The sequence below is a fragment of the Eulemur rufifrons genome, chromosome 29 (assembly GCF_041146395.1).
Source record: "Eulemur rufifrons isolate Redbay chromosome 29, OSU_ERuf_1, whole genome shotgun sequence".
In the NCBI taxonomy this organism is placed as follows: Eukaryota; Metazoa; Chordata; class Mammalia; order Primates; family Lemuridae; genus Eulemur; species Eulemur rufifrons.
This window is the reverse complement of record NC_091011.1, coordinates 35,241,963-35,262,201: the sequence shown is the minus strand read 5'-3', so window position 1 is coordinate 35,262,201 and position 20,239 is coordinate 35,241,963. Positions and strand designations below refer to the sequence as shown.

At 34.1% G+C, this 20,239-nt stretch overlaps 1 protein-coding gene across 3 annotated transcripts in view; it reads right to left on the bottom strand.

The window, feature by feature from the left end:
* The window catches only part of CRPPA (CDP-L-ribitol pyrophosphorylase A), a 245,672-nt gene that overhangs the window by 67,340 nt on the left and 158,093 nt on the right, over positions 1-20,239 (bottom strand). For all 3 annotated transcript variants that reach the window (XM_069461928.1, XM_069461929.1, XM_069461930.1), the window contains one exon: positions 15,971-16,102. In XM_069461928.1, the coding sequence (XP_069318029.1) occupies positions 15,971-16,102 (132 nt within the window). The remainder of the gene's footprint in view (positions 1-15,970; positions 16,103-20,239) is intronic.

Genomic DNA, 20,239 nt, shown 5'->3' with positions numbered 1-20,239 from the left:
ATGATTGGGTGCTAAACTTTATCCCATATTTTCTAGAACTATTTACTTTTCTTCTTTAACTAGAATATATGGTAAATTATTATGGTTGGATTTTTAATAATCAACTATCTCAGAATGCCTGGGATAAACCAATTTACACACATGTTAATGAATGATACTGGTCTACAATTTGGTGATTTTTACCTAAGAAGTGAACCCATAACATGAATATATGATTTAACCACTACTCTCACTTTTGTACACATTTCAGGAATACAATAGGTGTAGTAAAAACAGAAACCATCAGAGAAGTACAGTACTTGAAACAAGAAAGAATACTGTTCAAATCAATGATGCTCTGATCATACTTCCAAATATTTGTTCATTTTTGCACATTACATATTAGTCATCCAATAGTTACTGAGGACCTACACTATACCAGGCACCAATCCAGGTGCTAGAAATAAAGCAGTGAACCAGACAGCAACAGAAACACCCCACCTCTTTAAGGTTTACATTGCAGATGAAGGAGACAGAAAATAAGCATAAATAAGTAAAGCATTATGTGCCAGATTGTGTTAAATTGCTATGGAGAAAAGGCACGGAGAGTGACAGGGAATATCTGAGTGAAAAGAGGGAAGGGTAAATACTCATTCAACACAAATTGAAGAACATTGGGAAAGAAACCAATATGATAAAGGAAAGGAAAGCTAAGCTTTATGACAAATCTAACATAAATATAAAAGCTTTTTTCCCCCGTGAAAAAAACAATTTTGGCAAGGCTAACAGATAGGGTAGAACAGTAGTTCTCAGCCCACTTCCTTCCAATGCAACAAAAATAAGGAATGATGCTTATGACGTAACCTGCTCTTTCCTTCCTTGCCTAAGGAGTATACTGGAATGACGATCAGAGAGATGGGTATTTTAGTGGCTAATTATTATTAAAGTAAATCTCTCCCAAATTTTAGAACTATTTTAGCAGTATATAACTCACAATGCATTTCACAAGTGGTTAAAAATAACTGTGGGTGGAAATATTTCAGAAAGAGTCTTGTCTAGCGGCACTTCAACGTCCCCTGAAATATGATCCTCTATACTTCCATAAGTGATTAGTAAACAAGTACCCAAATTTTACATCATTTGGACACAAATGTTTAGTGTCTTTACCTTACTCATTTACTAAAATGGAAAACTGCCCAAAATAATAAATGTAATGATCTATTGTTTGGGTGTATCCACCATCTGTTCCCCATCTGTGGGGAATGCATGCCACCCTTGCTCTCATCCATGTAGTTTGGGTGGGCCTGACCTGGTCCCAGGTGGGAGCAAGATAACTAGCCTTGGTTAATATAATAAAAGAACATAGTAATGGCCATAGTAATTGAATCTGAAAGTAAAGAATGTTTTACAGACTTAATGACAGTTAGAACTAGGGTTTTTGGTGAAAATAGTAGGATAGGGCACCCTTTCCACTGAGTTTACTAGACCTATAGAATATAAACCGGGAGCAGCTGGCGATTATGTTTGTATTTAGAAAATCACCTGTGAATTAAAAAAACCAAGTTGTTTGGCATAGTCAGGGGTGAGGAAGAGACAGAGATGAGGGAGAGAAACAGAGGATATTTCCCTTTCAACATCTGGGTCTAACAAAGCCTGAAGCCATGATCTTGAATTTCAGTTATATTGTTAAGTCAATTTGTATTGTGTTTCTGACACTTGCAATTAAATAGTCCCAACTGATAAACCAATTAGTTCACCAATTAATTCAACTGGATTAAAAATCTACTCTGCCTTGATCTTCCCTCAGTAAATTTAGCTGAAACTGACATATAATGCTGCATTCCTCAGGAAGTTTTTTAAATTATCTTAAAATTTTGCTCATATAATAAATCATAATACTGAACTCTACATATTAACATAAATCTACATAAACATTTATATATATTAATATATATTATATATATTAATATATGAGAGTGAAAAAAATCACTGTATTCAAAATTTTAAGGTGACTGGTTAAAAATTAAAAAAAATTAAAATTTATACTTCTATGTTATTTAACTATGGCAAGCATGTATTTATTTCTTAGCTCATTAAAAATTATCATGAATTCTATAGATTTTTAAAAAAATATAACTTGGTAAGTTTTTTTGGATTTTAGTAATTTTTCTTTACATTTTAGTCAGGAAATTCATAATTCACAAAGAACTAAAAGACATAGCTTTCTTCTCTTTTGTCTTAGCATGTATGTTTTCTTATTAAGTCCTAAATATATACCAGGTGAAAAGATCTGTAATCTCAGTGCAATATACAGCGTGGTTCAGGAGAGCCTTCCACAGAACCAGTCAATGCTGGCAGCAGAAGGCAAAACAGCTATTTCTTATTACTTATTTTCAAGAATTTACCACAAGGGTCACGTTTGCTTTTGCTTAGCTAACCTCACATACCTGAGGAGGTAATTAAACTCTAAAGAACAGAAGTTATACATTTTTAACACCCAATTAATCTGATGTATTTCCTTCAATGGGGTCAAGTTTAAGGCATGATTTGACTTCAAGATGCCTTTTCTAAAGGGCTCTGAACATACTTAAACATAAACAACAACAAAAAAATAAACCTTTTTTCCTAAGTCCCTAGAACAATTAGCAAAAATTTGAGGAAAGAGAAGAGGTGCACACTTGTAATTTACTTGACTTGAGAAAGTATCTTTGTGAAGAAAATCCATGTTCTTGTGATACTGCTGGAAAAGCCTGGTGTTCTTAGTTTATAAGAAAAACAAATTATGATACAGGGGGCACAATTGCAGAAAATATGATTGAGGCTTTTTTGAAATTGTATTGGCCAGGTCACTTGTTAAAATTATTAAGCCCCCCTTCACACCTAGTTGTGTCGATAGTGTTGCTTAACCTGATAATTTTTAGTTTAAATGCGATCCCTTAAATATTGAAATTGCTATCAGAGTTAAGAAAGATTTGTCACTGCCTGCTTGGGAAATATTATGGGAAAATATTTGAGAAAAATTATGTGACCATTTTCATCTAACAAGTTAGATTTAGTGATCACGCTTATTCCTTTCTCCATGGGCTAGAACTTAGAATTCATGAACTAGATTTGAGCAACTTATTTTCTAGGGCTCTAGTTTCTCTCTTCTTATTGAAGGTGAGAGAAACACAAATAAGTCTGTGCAAATGCTAAACTTTCTTAAATTAAAAAAAAGAAAAAAGACCACTCTCCCTGAAGAGCCTAAATCCTTTAATTGCATCATAAACATCTTAAATATGAAGCCAGAAATTTATTAAAGGATAAAAGGAAAAAGGTAAAGAATATGGCACAAGTAAAATTTAAACCCTAGTACATTTAACAACAATCATTATTCCTACTTAAAATCCAAAACTGAACAGATCAAGTTAGAATCTAAGATACTTAACCAGTAGATGAGCAAGAAATGCCCTGATCTGACTTTTCACTAGAAAGGAACTAGAAACATATAGTATAAAGTAGATGTATTATAAAACCATAAATGACCTTCATACAATAAAAGAATTCCATATGAAACATAATATTTGCTGACTGGCATCACTTCACAACAGCATATCTCCACTAGAGAGTCAAAATGTTAGTTTTGTTATCTTACTTCATAGTAAGAACGAAGTATAAGGTTGGCTCAACCAACAAACTGAATATAAGTACATACCAGTAAGTGGTATATAGATTACTTTAGTGGTCTATATTTTAATATATTTCACATTGACCAATTTCAGCTTGCAAGCCTATGAACAAAAGTAAACATCCTTTCCTTAGGTCTTAATTTGGATACTTCCAATGAAAAAGTCTTTTGGTAAACAAGAACAAAAAAAATTAAAGCATGTCCAATTGTAAACATTTATTTTCTTGTGTTTCTGAACCTTTCTTTTAAAAGATTTGCCAACATACAAGATCTGCAGCCTAATTATTTTTATTATGATTTAGAAACTTTTAAGCCATAAATATAAATTTTGAAGCATTTTTTAAAGAGAAAATTAAAAATAGAAAAGACTACCATATACAATTTTGGCTGAAAAAAAGTGGAAAATTCTCTGTGGTACTCTTTGAACACTATTTCTTTCTATTCTTCCTGACAGAATTTCAGGATGATATAGTGATTATAAACATACAAGATATAAACAATGAAAGAAGCATAATAATCAATAATAGTGTCTTTGTAAAACATCTGTGTTTTTCCTATCCATTAAAATCCAAAGTCTAAAAGGAGTTACTATAGATGTGTTTATTATTAAACTAACTCATATTCAAATAGCATTAGTATGTAATTGAAACTCTCCATTCAGTAAGAGGAAGTTGAATCTTAATTAAAATATGCTTCCTTACCAGTTATCAAAGGTGAGTAATGAGATGGATGGAAAAGTAATAAACCTCAGTATTTTCTGTACACAAACCTGTATGTCAAACATTACTCACCTCTGATTCACAATGGAGAAGGTACCTCTTTATATCCATTGTGATCATGAAACGCCGAAAGGATTTCTCAGAGACAATAAACACACGTTGTAATTTTATAAATTATTTTCTTTTCTAAGTACAGACTGTTTGGGGAAGAAAGTAAGGAATTTACACATGACCAAACGCTACCACTTTTCCACTCTCATTCCTGGAAAACGGTTGGTACAGATAGTTCTTGATTCTGGAAATCACTTACCTTTGCTCTAAAAGACATACAGTATCTCATGATCAACAGGCCCTAAATGTTTCAAAGTTTTCAGACTTATTCCCATTGACTTACAATGTCAAGTCTTAAAAATTATTTTGACTTCACATTTCTCCTGTCAAGTTTCACTTTCCACCCTACTTGATGCTTTCAAGTCTTCCAGCATGATGTTCTTAACTTGATTCAGTTAAACATTGCAATTTTAGAGTTCTTTTTACAGCTGCTTCTGCAGTCTGGATAATTAGTGTTTCATAAAGTGAAAATAAACAGAAAAATATCTCCCTCATTCAAATGTTATTTAAAGAAAAGTCTACGTAAAACTGCTACAAGCAGTACACACACAACACATTTTATTTTAAAGAGCTGAAATAATGCCATGTACATCAGAAAATTTTCAATTTTCCAGTGACTAATTACTCAATTTGTTCTTTCAGCCTATTCATCATTCCTATTTTTTACTATTTAATTACTCAAAATATTAGAAATTGAACAAAGACCAAAATTAGCTCCTACTTTAATTTTTCATTGATATTAGTAACAGCAGGAGTTTTGCCGGGCAAATATTAATAGTTTACAGAAAATCAGACAACCTCCAATGATGTTCCTCAATGTTTTCTGTAAGTCCACAACATGTTTTTTCTGAAGATTACCAATAGCATTCCAATTGGCAGATTCATTGGCTTCTTTTTTGGTTCTATTCTTCTTAACTATAGCAACTATTTCCTGGAAACACTATTCCAAACTTCTCAGACACAATACCTTCTGGAGTATGAGCTTTTAACGTAATGTATCTCAACTTTCTCAACTGTAATGCTATCATATTATAGCAATTATTTTGTAATACTGGCATCATTAACCTCAGTTGAAATATAGTCTCCCTATAAATATATGCACCTCCATTAATATAATGTCCTAATTGTGACAAAACAAAACTAATATAGCATCAAAATAATCCCTTATGTTATAATATGGGTTGGGATAGTGATGAAGTCCCACCAAAACAAAAACAAAGGATAATACGAAATATTTTTAAATAACTTAGAGATACCTCAATTTTGTCTATTGCTGTTAATTTAATATTTGTCCTAAGTGACTTAAAAGAAGCCCAAAATGTCCTCTATTTATTCACTTAACACTACTTTCATTGCTTTTGCAGTGTTTGTTCTTTAATACTGACTCTCTTTTCAACTCCGTGTAAGTTGAAAATGCAATAAAACATTAGGGGGAAAAATATTCAGTCTGCAATTCAATAATTTGGAGATAATATATTTAATTTTCTTTCTTCATAATGATCTTCTTAATTCTGGTCTTTTCTCATAACTTCTTGTAAAAACTCCACAGTACAATATTATTATATGAGAAGTCTTCAAAAAAGTTCATGGAAAATGCTTATGAAAAAACTACACATGGACTTAAAAAAATTTTTTTTGTACCAAAATAAACTTGTACTAACTTGTAATAGCATTCTGAACAGGATCTAGCTACTAAGAAAGATGAGACATCAGTTTGAAAAGATCCCCTAACACAGCCTATATGAATTCTGCTAAAATTGAATCGAGAACAAAGATCAATTTTATGGTGAACTTTGAGAGGAAGACTAGTGAAATCATTGATGTTTATGAGAAATTTATGGGAACAATTTCCCAAAGATTAGCAGTTGAATAACTTATTTTAGAAAGGAATGAGACAATATTGAAGATGAAGTCCACAGCAGCAAACCATCCACATCAATTTCGAGGAAAAAGTTCATCTTGTTTGTGCCCTAACTGAAAAGGACTAAAAATTAATAGAAAAATAGCCAAGACCATAGATAACCCAATTGGTTCAGCTTGCACAATTCTGGCAATAAAATTAAAGTTAGATAAACTGTCCACTCAATGGGTGCCAAAACTGTTGTGCTGCAGATCGGCTGCAAACAAGAGCAGAGCTTTCAATGGAAATTTTAAACAACTGGGATCAAGATTCTGAAGCATTTCTTTGAAGTTAACAAGAGATGAAACATGGCTTTACCAGTACAATAGTGAAGCCAAAGCACAATCAAAGCAATGACTACTGAGAGTTGGAAGTGGACCAGTCAAGAGTAAAGATCATGGCAACAGTATTTTGGGATGCTCAAGGCATTTTGCTTCTTGACATTCTAAAGGGCCAAAGAACAATAACATCTGCTTATTATGACAGTGTTTTGAGAATGTTAGCCAAAGCTTTAACAGAAAAATACCCAGGAAAGCTTCATCAGAGAGTCTTTATCCACCACGACAATTCTCCCGTTCATTCCTCTGATCAAACATGGGGATTTTGCCAGAGTGTCAACGGGAAATGATTAGGCATCCACCTTTCAATGAAGTATTACAGATCTCCAAGGGACCTCCCTCCACACCACACAGAAGCTGCCCTGTACCAGGTGAGATGCCATGGCAAGTGAAGCAAACATCAGCCCTCCCTCTTCTCAACTGCTCTAATAAGTACCTTCTGCCCTACTTTTATCACAGAAAGTTATCTATGGCTAATTCATTCATAGAACAAGTATACATAGCCCAATCTTGTTAATTGTTAAATATATTTTAAATTGTCAATTTAAAATATATGCCCCTGTAAATTTTAAAATGTTTCATCTCCTACGTCAAGAACTTCACGAGGACTGAAACTGTGTTTGAAGCTTTTACTCCCCTCAGTGCCAAGCACAATGTACAGTATACAAAAGACACTGAGCACTCAGAAAATAAGCTAGATGATTGGACTTAAAATGAATGAAAATATTTGAAAGCAAATTTAAAATGCAAACTTTTAGGTTGAACTATATAAAACAAAAACACTGTGGAATAAGATATGCTTTTTAAGAATATACAGTTTAAGAATACACAATTTTAAGGCCGGGCCCGGTGGCTCACGCCTGTAATCCTAGCACTCTGGGAGGCCGAGGCAGGTGGATCGCTCAAGGTCAGGAGTTCGAGACCAGCCTGAGCAAGAGCGAGACCCCCATCTCTACTAAAAATACAAAGAAATTATCTGGATAACTAAAATGTATATAGAAAAAATTAGCCGGGCATGGTGGCGCATGCCTGTAGTCCCAGCTACTCGGGAGGCTGAGGCAGGAGGATTGCTTAAGCCCAGGAGTTTGAGGTTTCTGTGAGCTAGGCTAATGCCACGGCACTCACTCTAGCCCAGGCAACAGAGTGAGACTCTGTCTCAAAAAAAAAAAAAAAAAGAATACACAATTTAAACAAAATTTTTTGGTTTTTATTAGCTTAAGCTTGGTATGCTAAAAAGATATAGTCATTTTATAATTGAGAAAGACATAAATTTAAGTGACTTGAGAATGTCTACAAAGTTGAAGATCAAGAACTTAACGGTATGGCTGAAGATGCCCAATTCAGTATTCCATCCATACTTTTTCACTTATATATAATTCCTCTCTCACTGTAATAAAAATCAGAAAATGATACAATTGTGCTAATGTGTTTGATATGGATCTGACTCAAAGCAAGCTCTTTAAAAACAGTTGTACATATGTTAAAAATAAGTTTTCATTTCTTTGGTTATCACCTTGCTACACCGTGTTACCACTCTACACACATCAATAAAAATTATATACATATATCAACATGCATTGTGTGTATATATTATACACATGTATATATGCATAATTGGTGTGTTTTTCATAAGTAAACATTTCTAGCCCTATTTAGTTTATATATTTAGTTATAAATCCCTTAATTTGGATGTGTGTGGGTAGCAAAAAAATATACATAGCCTACAATATCAGCACTCTTCTATCATCATGGTAGGCAGCCTCTGATATGGCTCCCAGTGATCACCACCCTCCTGGCATTCATACACTTATGTAATCACCTCCCTTGAACGTGGGTGGAACTTAGTGATTTGCTTCTGGTGAACAGAATACAGCAAAGGTGATGGGATGTCACTTGGTGATTATATTACAGAAGACTGACTTCCGTCTTGCTGGTTCTTTCTCTTGCCCACTTTCTTGCTTGTTCTGATGTTGTGAGACACCATGGAAAGGTCCCTTGTGGCAAGGAACAGAGGCGGGCCTCCAGCTCATGAATCGTGAAGAACTGAGGCCTCAGTGCAACAGCCCACAAGGAACTGAATTGTGCCAACAGTCAGGTGAGTGAATGAGGGAGGGGATCATTTTCAGTAAAGCTTTGAGATGATTGTTGCCTTGATAGAGACCAGGGCCAGAGGACCCACGAAACTGTGGGATAAATGTTTTAAGCTACTACATTTGGCTTATGCAATAATGGCTAACAAATACATTGTTCAAAGGAATTAGGTCGTTAATTTTCCATGGTAGTACCCTCCTTAAATCAGAAGATGCTTCGGTTCATTTTCATAAAGTTGCATCATTTACCAAAAAAAAAAAAAAAAAAAAAAAAAGGGAAGCATGGGTACAAATAAACAGTTATATAAAAGGAATAAAATTTACGTTTGACAGATCAGTAGTGTGACTATAGTTAACAATAATCTATTGTACATTTTAAACAGCTAGAAGATAATAATTCAAATGTTCCTAGTATTAAAAAAAGATAAATATTCAAGGTGAAAGATATACCAATTACCCTGATTTGATCTTTATACATTACATGAATGGATCAAATTATTATAAGTACTCCAAAAATATATATGTATATTATGTATCAATAGAAAAAAGGTCTGTTGCAAAGGTCTTGTATCCAATATTGCTTTTCATTTATATATGTCTACATAAAAGGAGTTCACTGTCGCTCTCTAATGAGTCTAGCAAATAAGACTAACCAAACTCCCTAAAAACAATTTTGTTTTTCAAACTTACACAATTTTGAAGACATTTTATGACCTTCATATTTTCCCAAAGAATGACTAAGTCTAAACAATAAAAACCAAAACAATATTGAAAGTGAAAAATATTTAGTCTCATAAACATTCCCACATCAAAAAAGCCTGATTGCTCTGAACAGGGTATTACGGGTTTCTGTAAACAGATTTGGTGTTGCATGTTTGGTGTGCATGCCATATGATTCAGTGCCATGGAAAGTATTTGTGTTTAGTAAATAATTCCCAGTTAAATTCCAAGTAATTGCTCATTGCAGGAAGAAAAATTTCTAAGTCTAACCTCACCCAATGTTATCATAAAAAATTCTTTGTTCTGCTACTTGATAGCATATGCCCGTTTGTTCTCCAAATGATCACGCACACTTAAGGGATGACGCTTAGATCTAGAGGACACAGAGCAAATGGGGGTCCCTGAGATGGAAAGACTGGTGCCAGTTGTACCCTATACGTTCATAACTTTGGTTTCAAAGGTATATTAGAGCAGTTAGACCTGTTCATGTATTTCTTGACATATCATTATGAGTTCACCTAATTACAAGGAGATTCACAGTCAAGAGTTTCCTGAATATTCTTTACAGCTGCGGTGCCCAACCCCCGAGCTGTGGACAGTATCAGTCCCTGGCCTGTTGGGAATTGGGCTGCGTAGCAGGAAGTGAGCAGTGGGTGAGTGAGTGAAGTTTCATCTGTATTTCCAGCAGCTCCCTATCGCTCGCATCACCACCTGAGATCCACCTCCTGTAAGATCAGCAGGGGCATTTGATTCTGCTTTATGCTGAGTTGTGTAATTATTTCATTATATATTTCAATGTAATAACAATAGAAATAAAGTACACAATAAATGTAATGCACTTGAATCATCCCAAAACCATCCCCCCGTACACCCTGGTCTGTAGAAAAATTGTCTTCCATGAAACCGGTCCCTGGTGTCAAAAGGGTTGGGGATCACTGCCTGACAGTACACAGAAATCTCTAAAACTCAGACAACAGAGAAGAGAAACAGTATTTATCTCATAAAGTAGAGTGATCTGCTTTATACTTTGTGCTACAAGACCAATTTACACAGCTTTATTTAATATTATTACAAAAAAATCATTTCATCACTAAATATCCTGTTTTGAGATTCATGAGATTTATACAATGATTCTCATAAATCTACAACTTTAAAAAAAAACAAAAAAAAATTCACAAGGCTGCTTTGGAAATTTTCATCCTTTTTTATATGCCTTCCAGATCTATAGTAGTAGGAACAAAAGAAAAGGTGGAATTCAGGAGAAGAGAGAGGATAATGGAGCTCCTCCTCTGTTTCACTCCCTCTCCAGTGCTTGGTTTCTGCAGCTCTGCCAACCGGTGTTGATCCTTCCAACATCCCCATCCTATTAAAATATTCACTAAGCCAAACATTATTTTCAAAAGTCCTATTTCCCACTGTATCAACCTTGGTGGAATGACAACTTAGGGGAGGAGAAAGAGAAAGTGGACAGACCAAAATGGTACACGACTCCGTGCCACGCTGCCCTGTTTAACATTTTCCTCAGAGTAATGCCCCTGTTGTTTTTCACTTTATTTTTATTTAGATGTCTGTTAAAAGAACAGTTCCCTCTGTGAACTATACTAAAATATATAAACCATAATGAATAATTTCTCAGTGAAATAAAGAAAACAGTACAGGTGAAATTTTTCGTCCCACATGGAGAGAAAAAAGAACCAGGTTCAGTTCCAGCACTGTGTGTCAGAGTGAGAGAAGCACAGCGTGTCCTGACACAGCCAGCGTACCCTCCTGTGTCTCTATCTTTTCATCTGACACAGGCTTTAATGTGGAAGTTCTGATATCTGCATTTTACAAATGGAGAATCTGCGACCTAGAAAACTTATGTTACTTGTCTAAGGTCATATAGCTAGTTTTCAATTTGAAGGGGAATAGACACTAATTCAATGGAAGAAATATCCATTATAATAGTTATGGGAAACTTTTAAACCTTGAATCTGTGTGTTTCTATCTCTAAATCCCTGAGCATGTAAAAGGCACAGGTTAAATATAAAACTGCTACAGGACTTCATACATTTTATAGACTTTAAAATTTTTACTACCATAGAAGTTCATATTCAAAAATTTACTGAAAAATGTGTATCTGAAACATTTGCATAAAAAGGCATCATAAAAATATTTTAGATTTCAACAAAATTAAGATGGAAAACTCTAAGCTGTTGGCTGGAGCCATTCATGCTAGAAATATCATCAGAACACATTCCCAAAACAATTTTATATCATGAACCTCAATCATGACTTGCACAGTAAAGTTAAATTAACAATGACAAATTAAGAATATTTTATAAATAGAATAATTTAAATACTTAAAAAAGAACTAAGATCTTTGATGTGGATTAAACTATGAAACCTCATTTTAATTATCCACAGTTATGTTTATATGGTTATTTTTTTTCTTTCCTAACACTCAATGTGAGGGTTTGTATGGATAGGGTCTGGTTTAAATTTATTCAACAAATTGTGAAGGCATATTTTATGGTGCACTTTTAATCTAGAGCACATATTTCAAATCTTTCCAAATTCATTTATAATATGAGGAACTGAGCATTGGATGATAAAGTCGGAAAACTTTATACTATGTATAAATGGCAAGGCCAGTAACATGATCCGTAGTTTAAGCTATCCACAAAGGGGTTATTTTAAATGATGAATTTTCTGTTTGAGGTTGCAAGGTTATTTTAAAATGGATTTTGAAAAAAACTTATTTGATGCTTTACATCAACATAGCTAAGAAATCAAGGAGAGTCAATTTAGTAAATCTCTCTTTGATCTGAAAACAATATATACATAGAGAGTATATCTGGAGTTCAGCAAAGTATTTGGCAGAGTTTCTTTTTTTTTTTTTTTATTTCATCTTGTTATGGGGGATACAGAATTGGAGGTTACATACGTTGCTCCTGTACCGCCTTTCCCCCCAAATCAGAGCTCCAGGCGTGTCTGTTCCCCAGGTCGTGCGCATTGCACCCATCATGTAGGTATATATCCCTCCCTTCCCCACCTCCCCCTTCCCAAGTCAGCACCTTCAAGCGTTACCAATCCCCAAACGGTGCGCAATGCACTCATTGTGTAGGCATACCCCCATCCCCTCCCCCACCCCCCACCTCAGTCTGATATCTAATTGGTGTCGTTCCCAGATTTGTATTTAGGTGATGATCAGGGAAACCAATTCACCAGAGTTTCTTAAGGTAGCATTAAAATACGGAAAAACTGCTGAAAGATTATAGATGCGTTTGTCATTGGATTATCAAAGAAGGATTGGTAATTGATCACTCACAACATTGTAGAACATTTATATTATAGATACTGGAGAAGGGATCAATCCTTAGTCTTTTCCAAATCGATATTTTTTTCTAAAGGTACACACCAAATATAGACACCTAACCTGCAAATTATATGAAACAGGAAATTATAGCTATTTTCTGAATCAAAAACAGTAACAAAAGACGGAAACAGTAGAATAAAACTAAGTTTAAATTCACCAAACACAGAAAATCCTATGTGTGTGTAATAAAATGTCTACACAAGCACAAATGGAATTAGCAGCATCATATGTTAAATTTTTTAAAAGCTTAAGTAATTCTATTTAACTATAAACATCACATATATTAACACTGTAAAGGTACAGCCAAAAAAATATCAAAGGCCGTGTACAGTATCAGAAATATCATATACAGAACAATGTAGGTCTGTTTTGAAGGAAAAAAAAAAAAAAACTCATGCACATACTTTGAATTCAATAATATGCTCTCTTCTAGCTATTAAACTGAAAACTTATCCAAAGAAGAAGCACTTGATGCTTATGAAAAATGGTGAACTAGAAAGGCTTCTCTAATCAAAGACTTAAAAGGATACATAATAACTATCTAGGAAAATATGTTAATGGCAATTATAAGGAAGGATTAGATTTTGAGAACAAAGTCCAATGTAAGAACATTACAAAAAGTTGTATCTCACAGCCTCATGAAAAGCACAAACCAACACCCTTTCCATTTGTAGTCCTTTTTAGCCAATAGAAGTTCCAACTTAGTGCTGACAGAACACCTGAATTAACTAAATGGAAAAATTCATACTGAAAAAGACTGTGTCCAGAAGGTAATGAATGGTTTCTTTACTTAGGAACACTGCTTGTGAGTAGTCTTTTCCAAAAGATGCCTCTAGGGACCATTAATCTTATGTATTGTCTGTGGTTAAAGGGTTACAGGAACAAATGAAAAATGGCACGCCCCCTTTCTTCAATCTGGAGATGTGAAATGTTCATTAGTATGTTAAAGATTTGTGAGAAGCTCTTCATTAAAGAAATCTGTTTAACTCTTTTGATGTTTCCTAAACTTTTTAACCTTTTTAAATAGCATATCCAGTGGACATCCCTGAGTCCTTGGGTAAATATTCTTTTAGTTGGAATTATGCATTGGACAGTGTGTCAGGTTACTGAGTCAACTCACACCTGTGTCTTTAAGGACAAAAGAAAGTCCTGTATCTTAAACATTCTCACATTCTTGAAATATCTTCACTATTGTATAATAGGCTTATCTCCTTCTCTGCTTTTGGTAGCTTAGGAGAGAGCTGGCTTAGCAGGTCCTCAGTTCAAAATAACAAGGGTCTGATACCAAGCAATGGGCTCCAAAGGCTTCTTTCCAACAAGTCCGCTTTTCCAGTCTGGGAGTTTTCACAGGTACAAAGTCACAATGATAGGTATCCCACCCCCTAAATACACAGAGCATGCCAGATGTTGGGAATACTTTCTATTAAGGTTGCCAGATTTAGCAGATAAAACATGATGCCCAGTTAAATCTGAATTTCAGATAAATAAAGAATTCTTAATGCAAGTATGTTCCATGTAATATTTGGGATATACTTACACTAAAAAATTGTTTACCTGAAATTAAAATTTAACTGATCATCCTATATTTTATCTGGCAACACTACTCTGTACTGGAAAGTCAACTACAGTGCACACAGACCCATTGCCATGGGACATTGACAGTTCCAAGGATTGTATATCGTGCTTCCATTTCTCTGATTTTCAGATTTGCCTCAGTAAACTATTTTCTATCTTCACAAAGTGGCATCAGTAGTGTGTGTCCATGACTCATTTGTACAACATAAGGAAAAGAACTGATTTATCTTCCCACCATAATAATCTGGACTACAACCAAGAGAGACAATTTAAGGAGAAAACATTCCTGGACTGAGGATACAGACCTGAGGTCTCATTTTACTCTGCGAGTCATCCATCCTTGGCATGTTTACGTCTCCTTGGGCCTTGGTTGTCCTGACTTCAGTAGCCCCTACAGCACTAATATTTTACAATTCCATTATGCTAAGTAACTGAAAATTTGCCTTGTTCATGATTACTAGACTGAGGTTATACTTGCATATTTTGGAAGCAGAGGAAATCACCACCTCAAAGTTTAAAAAAAAAAACAAAAACACAAAAACCCAAGAGTCTGGCTAAAAGATGGTCTTTATATGTAGTTAAAATCCATTGTTTTAGAAGAAATGTTACCCTCAGGCTAAAAATGCTAAAAATAATTTCATAAACAATAGCTGCTATTCATCACCCATATATAACTTTAAATACCTGTCATTTTCTAGACAGTCAGAACCAAATCACTTTTATTCAAAACCACTAAAAAAAGCAGTTGACTGTTTAACTTGTTAGACTCCTGTATGGTACCTCTAAAAAACTATAAAGTGCTAATAAGTCCGATGAATGAAATCTATGCACAAAGGGTAAATCCATCTTCTCTAATAGATTCTCCAAATACTTGGTTTTAAATAGCATTTCTTGGCACAAAGAATCTATAATAATAGCTCATTTTCCCTTCAGTGTAACTAACTTACTGCTATTAAAGACAGTGACAGTAAATACATCTCTCTGGTTAAGTACCATGCTCTCTTAAAATCTAAATGCCAGGCATTGCTTTCAAGTGATTAACATGTTAAGGGAGAAAAACACTTGACTACCAATATCTTTAGCAAACACAAAAGCAAACAATTTCAATTACATCACTGGCCAGAGTTGTGACCTCATTGGGTTGCCAGTTAAATACAAGAATTCAATTAAATCTGAAATTCAAATTTCAAATTCGGAACATCCTTACAAAAAAATCTTTATCTGAAATTCAATTTTACCTTGGCATTCTGTATTTTTATTTACTAAATCTGACACTCCTATGTGAAATACCTAGTATGAGATACTTGTCAATTTATATCTTTTTTGTCCTAATCAAAACACTTGTTTTGATTTTTATTTTTCTCCTAGTTCTATTACAGCACACACATAATTTTCCAGTCACAATTTTCCCTTTCATTAATACTCCTCTGTTTTTAACAAAATCAAGTTTTCACTATTAAAATTGTAGTCTACCAAACATATATTCTGAAGATACCAACATCATTTTACCTACCTGTGGATAACATATGAGAAGGCCATATAACAAAATATTTCTTTTTCTCACTTCCTTCGCAAATCCCCTAATCCACATTAAGTTTTCCATTTTCTGACTGAGCGGTACTAATTTAACGTCAAAAAAATGTACCTGCAAAATATAGAAGGCAACATTTAGAAACTCATTTCCTTCAAAATTCTCTTAAAACCAGAAAACAGTAAAGAAGCTCAAAACACATATAACTACAATGTTGCAATTTTTATTATTAACCTGTTAATTTCCAGTTTTGCTTCAAGCCACAAATATTTAATAAGACCAATGAATCTTCTTTTATAAATATAGATGCAGTAAATACTTATCAGGAACACAAATGTTGAAAAATATAAAATGCTAATATTCTATTTTAGCTTACATCAGAGTAATATGTCTAAAAATATGATTTCATCAAATCATTCAAGTTAATTTATTGTTTGTAACTAGGCTAGACAGAAATATACATTGTTATATATACTAAGAAATTAATATAAATAAAATTCAAGGGGAGTGATTATCCAACTAAGTAAATTAAGTTTTCTTGAAAAGAATCCCTTTCAAAATAATAACTGGCATCTCTAACAAATAATTATTCATTTCTTAAGGTAAACCCAGAGGGCTTCTACACAGAATATTTTTAGGCAGAATTAGTGTTTCCTTGAAAATATTTAGGTGACCATTCTTTAAACTGTTAAAAATATCTTTATTGAAACATATTTGTACATAATTATGGGGTACATGCAATTTTCTGTGACATACACAGAATATGTAATGATCAAGTCAAGGTATTTAGAGTATCCATCACCTCAAGGGTTTATCATTTCTATGTATTGGGAACATTTCAAGTCCTCCTTTTACCTGTTTTGAAATATGTTATTAGCTATAGTCAACCTATTCTGCTATCGAATATAAGAACTTATTCCTTCTATCTAACTATATGTTTGTGCCCATTAATCAACCTCTCTTCATCTCCACCCACCACCCCCAACACACACACACACCCTTCCCAGCCTCTGGTATCCATCATTCTACTCTCTACCTCCATGAGATTAACTTTTTTAGCTCCCACCTATGAGTGAGAACACACAATAATTGGCCTTTTATGCCTGGCTTATTTCTCTTAACATAATGACTTCCAGTTTCACCCATGATGCTGTAAATGACAGAATTTCATTCTTTTTTATGGCTGAATAGTACTCCATTATGTATGAGGGATAACCGAGTAACCAGCCATTGTTAATATAACAAGAACATATTACACGGCTGGACACCTTCCAGATAGCCCTTTGAAGATGTTGTCTTTATACATTCATCCATTGATGGGCACATAGGCTAATTGCATGTATTTTCTATTTAAGTATTTCTTATTTAAATTTTAAAGATGTCAGAGGGATCTTCCCTCATTTCTCCAAACTATTGAGGTTTTATAATATTGTCTATCTCTTATGGGACATAAAAGACCTTAAGCACCAAAATGGCTCCAAAAGAAACAAATTTTAAAATAAATGTACACAGAATGAACACTTAAATATGTGTATTCTTTTGCAATATCAAATTTTAAAAACTCAATTATAACATGTTTTATATGTATTTATTAACTGGAAGTGCTTTAAAATACATGCCACCCTCATACTCTTACACAAATCCCTTTGCTTCCTCTCTGCTTACCCATATGGAAATACATTCTACAGAAAACACACAATAAAACATCTTACTGTTTTCTTTCTGTAACACATGGAAATAAGATTTTTTTCCACCCATCACATTTCAGTTTTCTTTTCCAGGAAGGAGTACTTAAATAACATCTATTTTTAAAGAGCATTATACAATGATGTGTAATACATATTAATTTAGTAGATATTCAATACTATTTCTTGGAACTTTTCATTAAACATAGGTAAGTAAAGACACAGACATACAGCTACTTCCTCTTGAAATCTAAGATGACAATAGACTTTAAAATGCCCATAAGGAAATAAAAAGAATAGACAAAGGAAGAAAAATAAAGTTTTGGAAGACAAAAAGAAAGAGAAGTTTCCCGGTTTTTCTATCTGCTAAACAGCTGAAGTAGAGCTGATATAACCTGTGACCTTGGGTTCATCTTACCCTAGCTCTGTTTCTCTGGAAACCCATAAAGGTGAAATTTCAGCTGTTTTACCAGGCAACATTGCTTATGATAATAACACCACCTGTCTGGTGAACCGCAACTAGGCTAGAAGAACTGTGAATGAACTATAAACACTAGACCTTCCTTCAGTGTTGTTTAACTTGTAACCAGGTGTTTCCCCTAGCTGGGACCTGGATGCTAACTGTTAACAAGCTGTTGCAAGAATGTTGGTCCTGTTTGCAGTTTGAGCCTTTTAAAAGGAAGACTCACACACCACCTTCCGTGATCTCCTCATTTACCCCTTAGTTGCCAGGGAAGAGTTGTGGGTGCTATACTGAAGTAAGCTGGTGAGCGGAAGTGACATCTTCATCTCTGCCCTGCCTTTTTTCTCCTGCCCTATATTCTTTTGCTAAGTTGGACAGAGGCATGCCCTTGACTTATGATTTTGAAATATTTAGCTGAACATAAAATTACTGGTGGTGGGCTTGCTGACAAAAGGCAGACTAATTCCCAAACTTAAGACAATTGTGGAAGTTGCAGTCATGATATGAATCTAAAACCAGAGGACTGGCTGAGGGTATAATAAGATCTTCTCTTGAGCCTATGCTACAAGATAGCAACATACCTTCATGCCAGCTGAACTGCTGTTTAGAGTTAAAAACTTCAAAGTACTATTTAACTTTTTGAATTGGTTAATTTCTTATATTACTTAAATACCATGAAATTCCAAAGGCGACCATGCCCCTCATAGTTTATGTGAATGAAGTACCTTAGAGATTTGTAATGCACAATCTGGGCAAGCTTACTGCCAGCCTATGTGGATACGTGGAGAGCCAGATGTTTCTTGCTCAATACAATTTTTCCTGAAAAATTTTGAGTCCTGAAAAATCTCACACTAAAATAAGGTGGTCAGGGGAAGTCTGTGGAAAAAATAGTACAGAGGGCAAAACATACAAGACGTCTCTAATTTATAATTACAGTCTCCATGGATATTTAAAATGCAGAAAAACTACAGAATGGAAATGCTGGTAATGTTAATCGGATAAGGAATGAGGCATACAAGTGTAATGGAGCTCTGTACCTCTGCAAAATGAAGCTGTCATTAAGATTGGCTCAGGAGGAAGCATAGCCTCCTAGGAACTGGGGCATCTCTCTGGAGATCAGTTAAAAGCAGGTGCTCATTTTTAATTTTCCTAAAAGAATCTTGTAAAAGCTTCTGATTCTGGTGCAGCAGCCAAGTGGACAATTTTTTCCTTTCCTTCTAAGATTATAATTCTATTCCTGTTTTGCAAACAGTTCTGATCTAGGAAAAGTTGCCTATGAGCTGATGCCACTTCCGCATTATATGGACCTAACTCCTTATTTAAAGACTACATAACAAGCTAATTTTTCTTAAAGAAACACATGTTGTAGCAAAAATATCTAAGTTGAATGGAAAGACATGGCACAATAGTTTCCAGAGTCCCACAAATTCATGAGATGTCTAAACAATGACTACAAGATTTTCACTCTAGCTATAGATCTATTAATATGAAATAATACAACACACCCTAGTTCCTTGGAACAACAAAAAGTTAATAGGACTTAAAAAAAGAAATCAATAGGCCAAGGCTGTTCACCACAGGTTCCATGAATTAAAGAAATGGTGCACAAAAGTGAGTTCTAGGCAAGTTATTTATACATCTACAAACTAGTATTTCTATGTTATCCCATCAAACCAAGTGCTTAAATTATAGGAAAACATTAAGACATGAACTAGAAGATATAGGAGAAATACTACAGATCCTTTTCATGAATACTAACTATAATATATGCTGAGCATTGTACTAGTGGATACAATTAACTTTTAAAGAAACACAGATATGGATATTAACATTATGAAATGTGTAATCAGGTTAAAAAAACTCATGCATAAAGTAGGATGCATCTCAAAATTCTCTCTCACCAGATCAAAAGGCCTCATGACATCATGAAAACAGAAGACAATCTCCAGCAGATGTTATTCCTAATACCATGAAACTTAAGTTTAAACTTTACATAGTGCTACTAATTTTGGATTTCTAAAATATATCAACTACTTATGTGTTATAAGGAAAAAAAATCAGTTGGCACAAAACTACAATCAATTTTAATTAAAAAAAAAACAG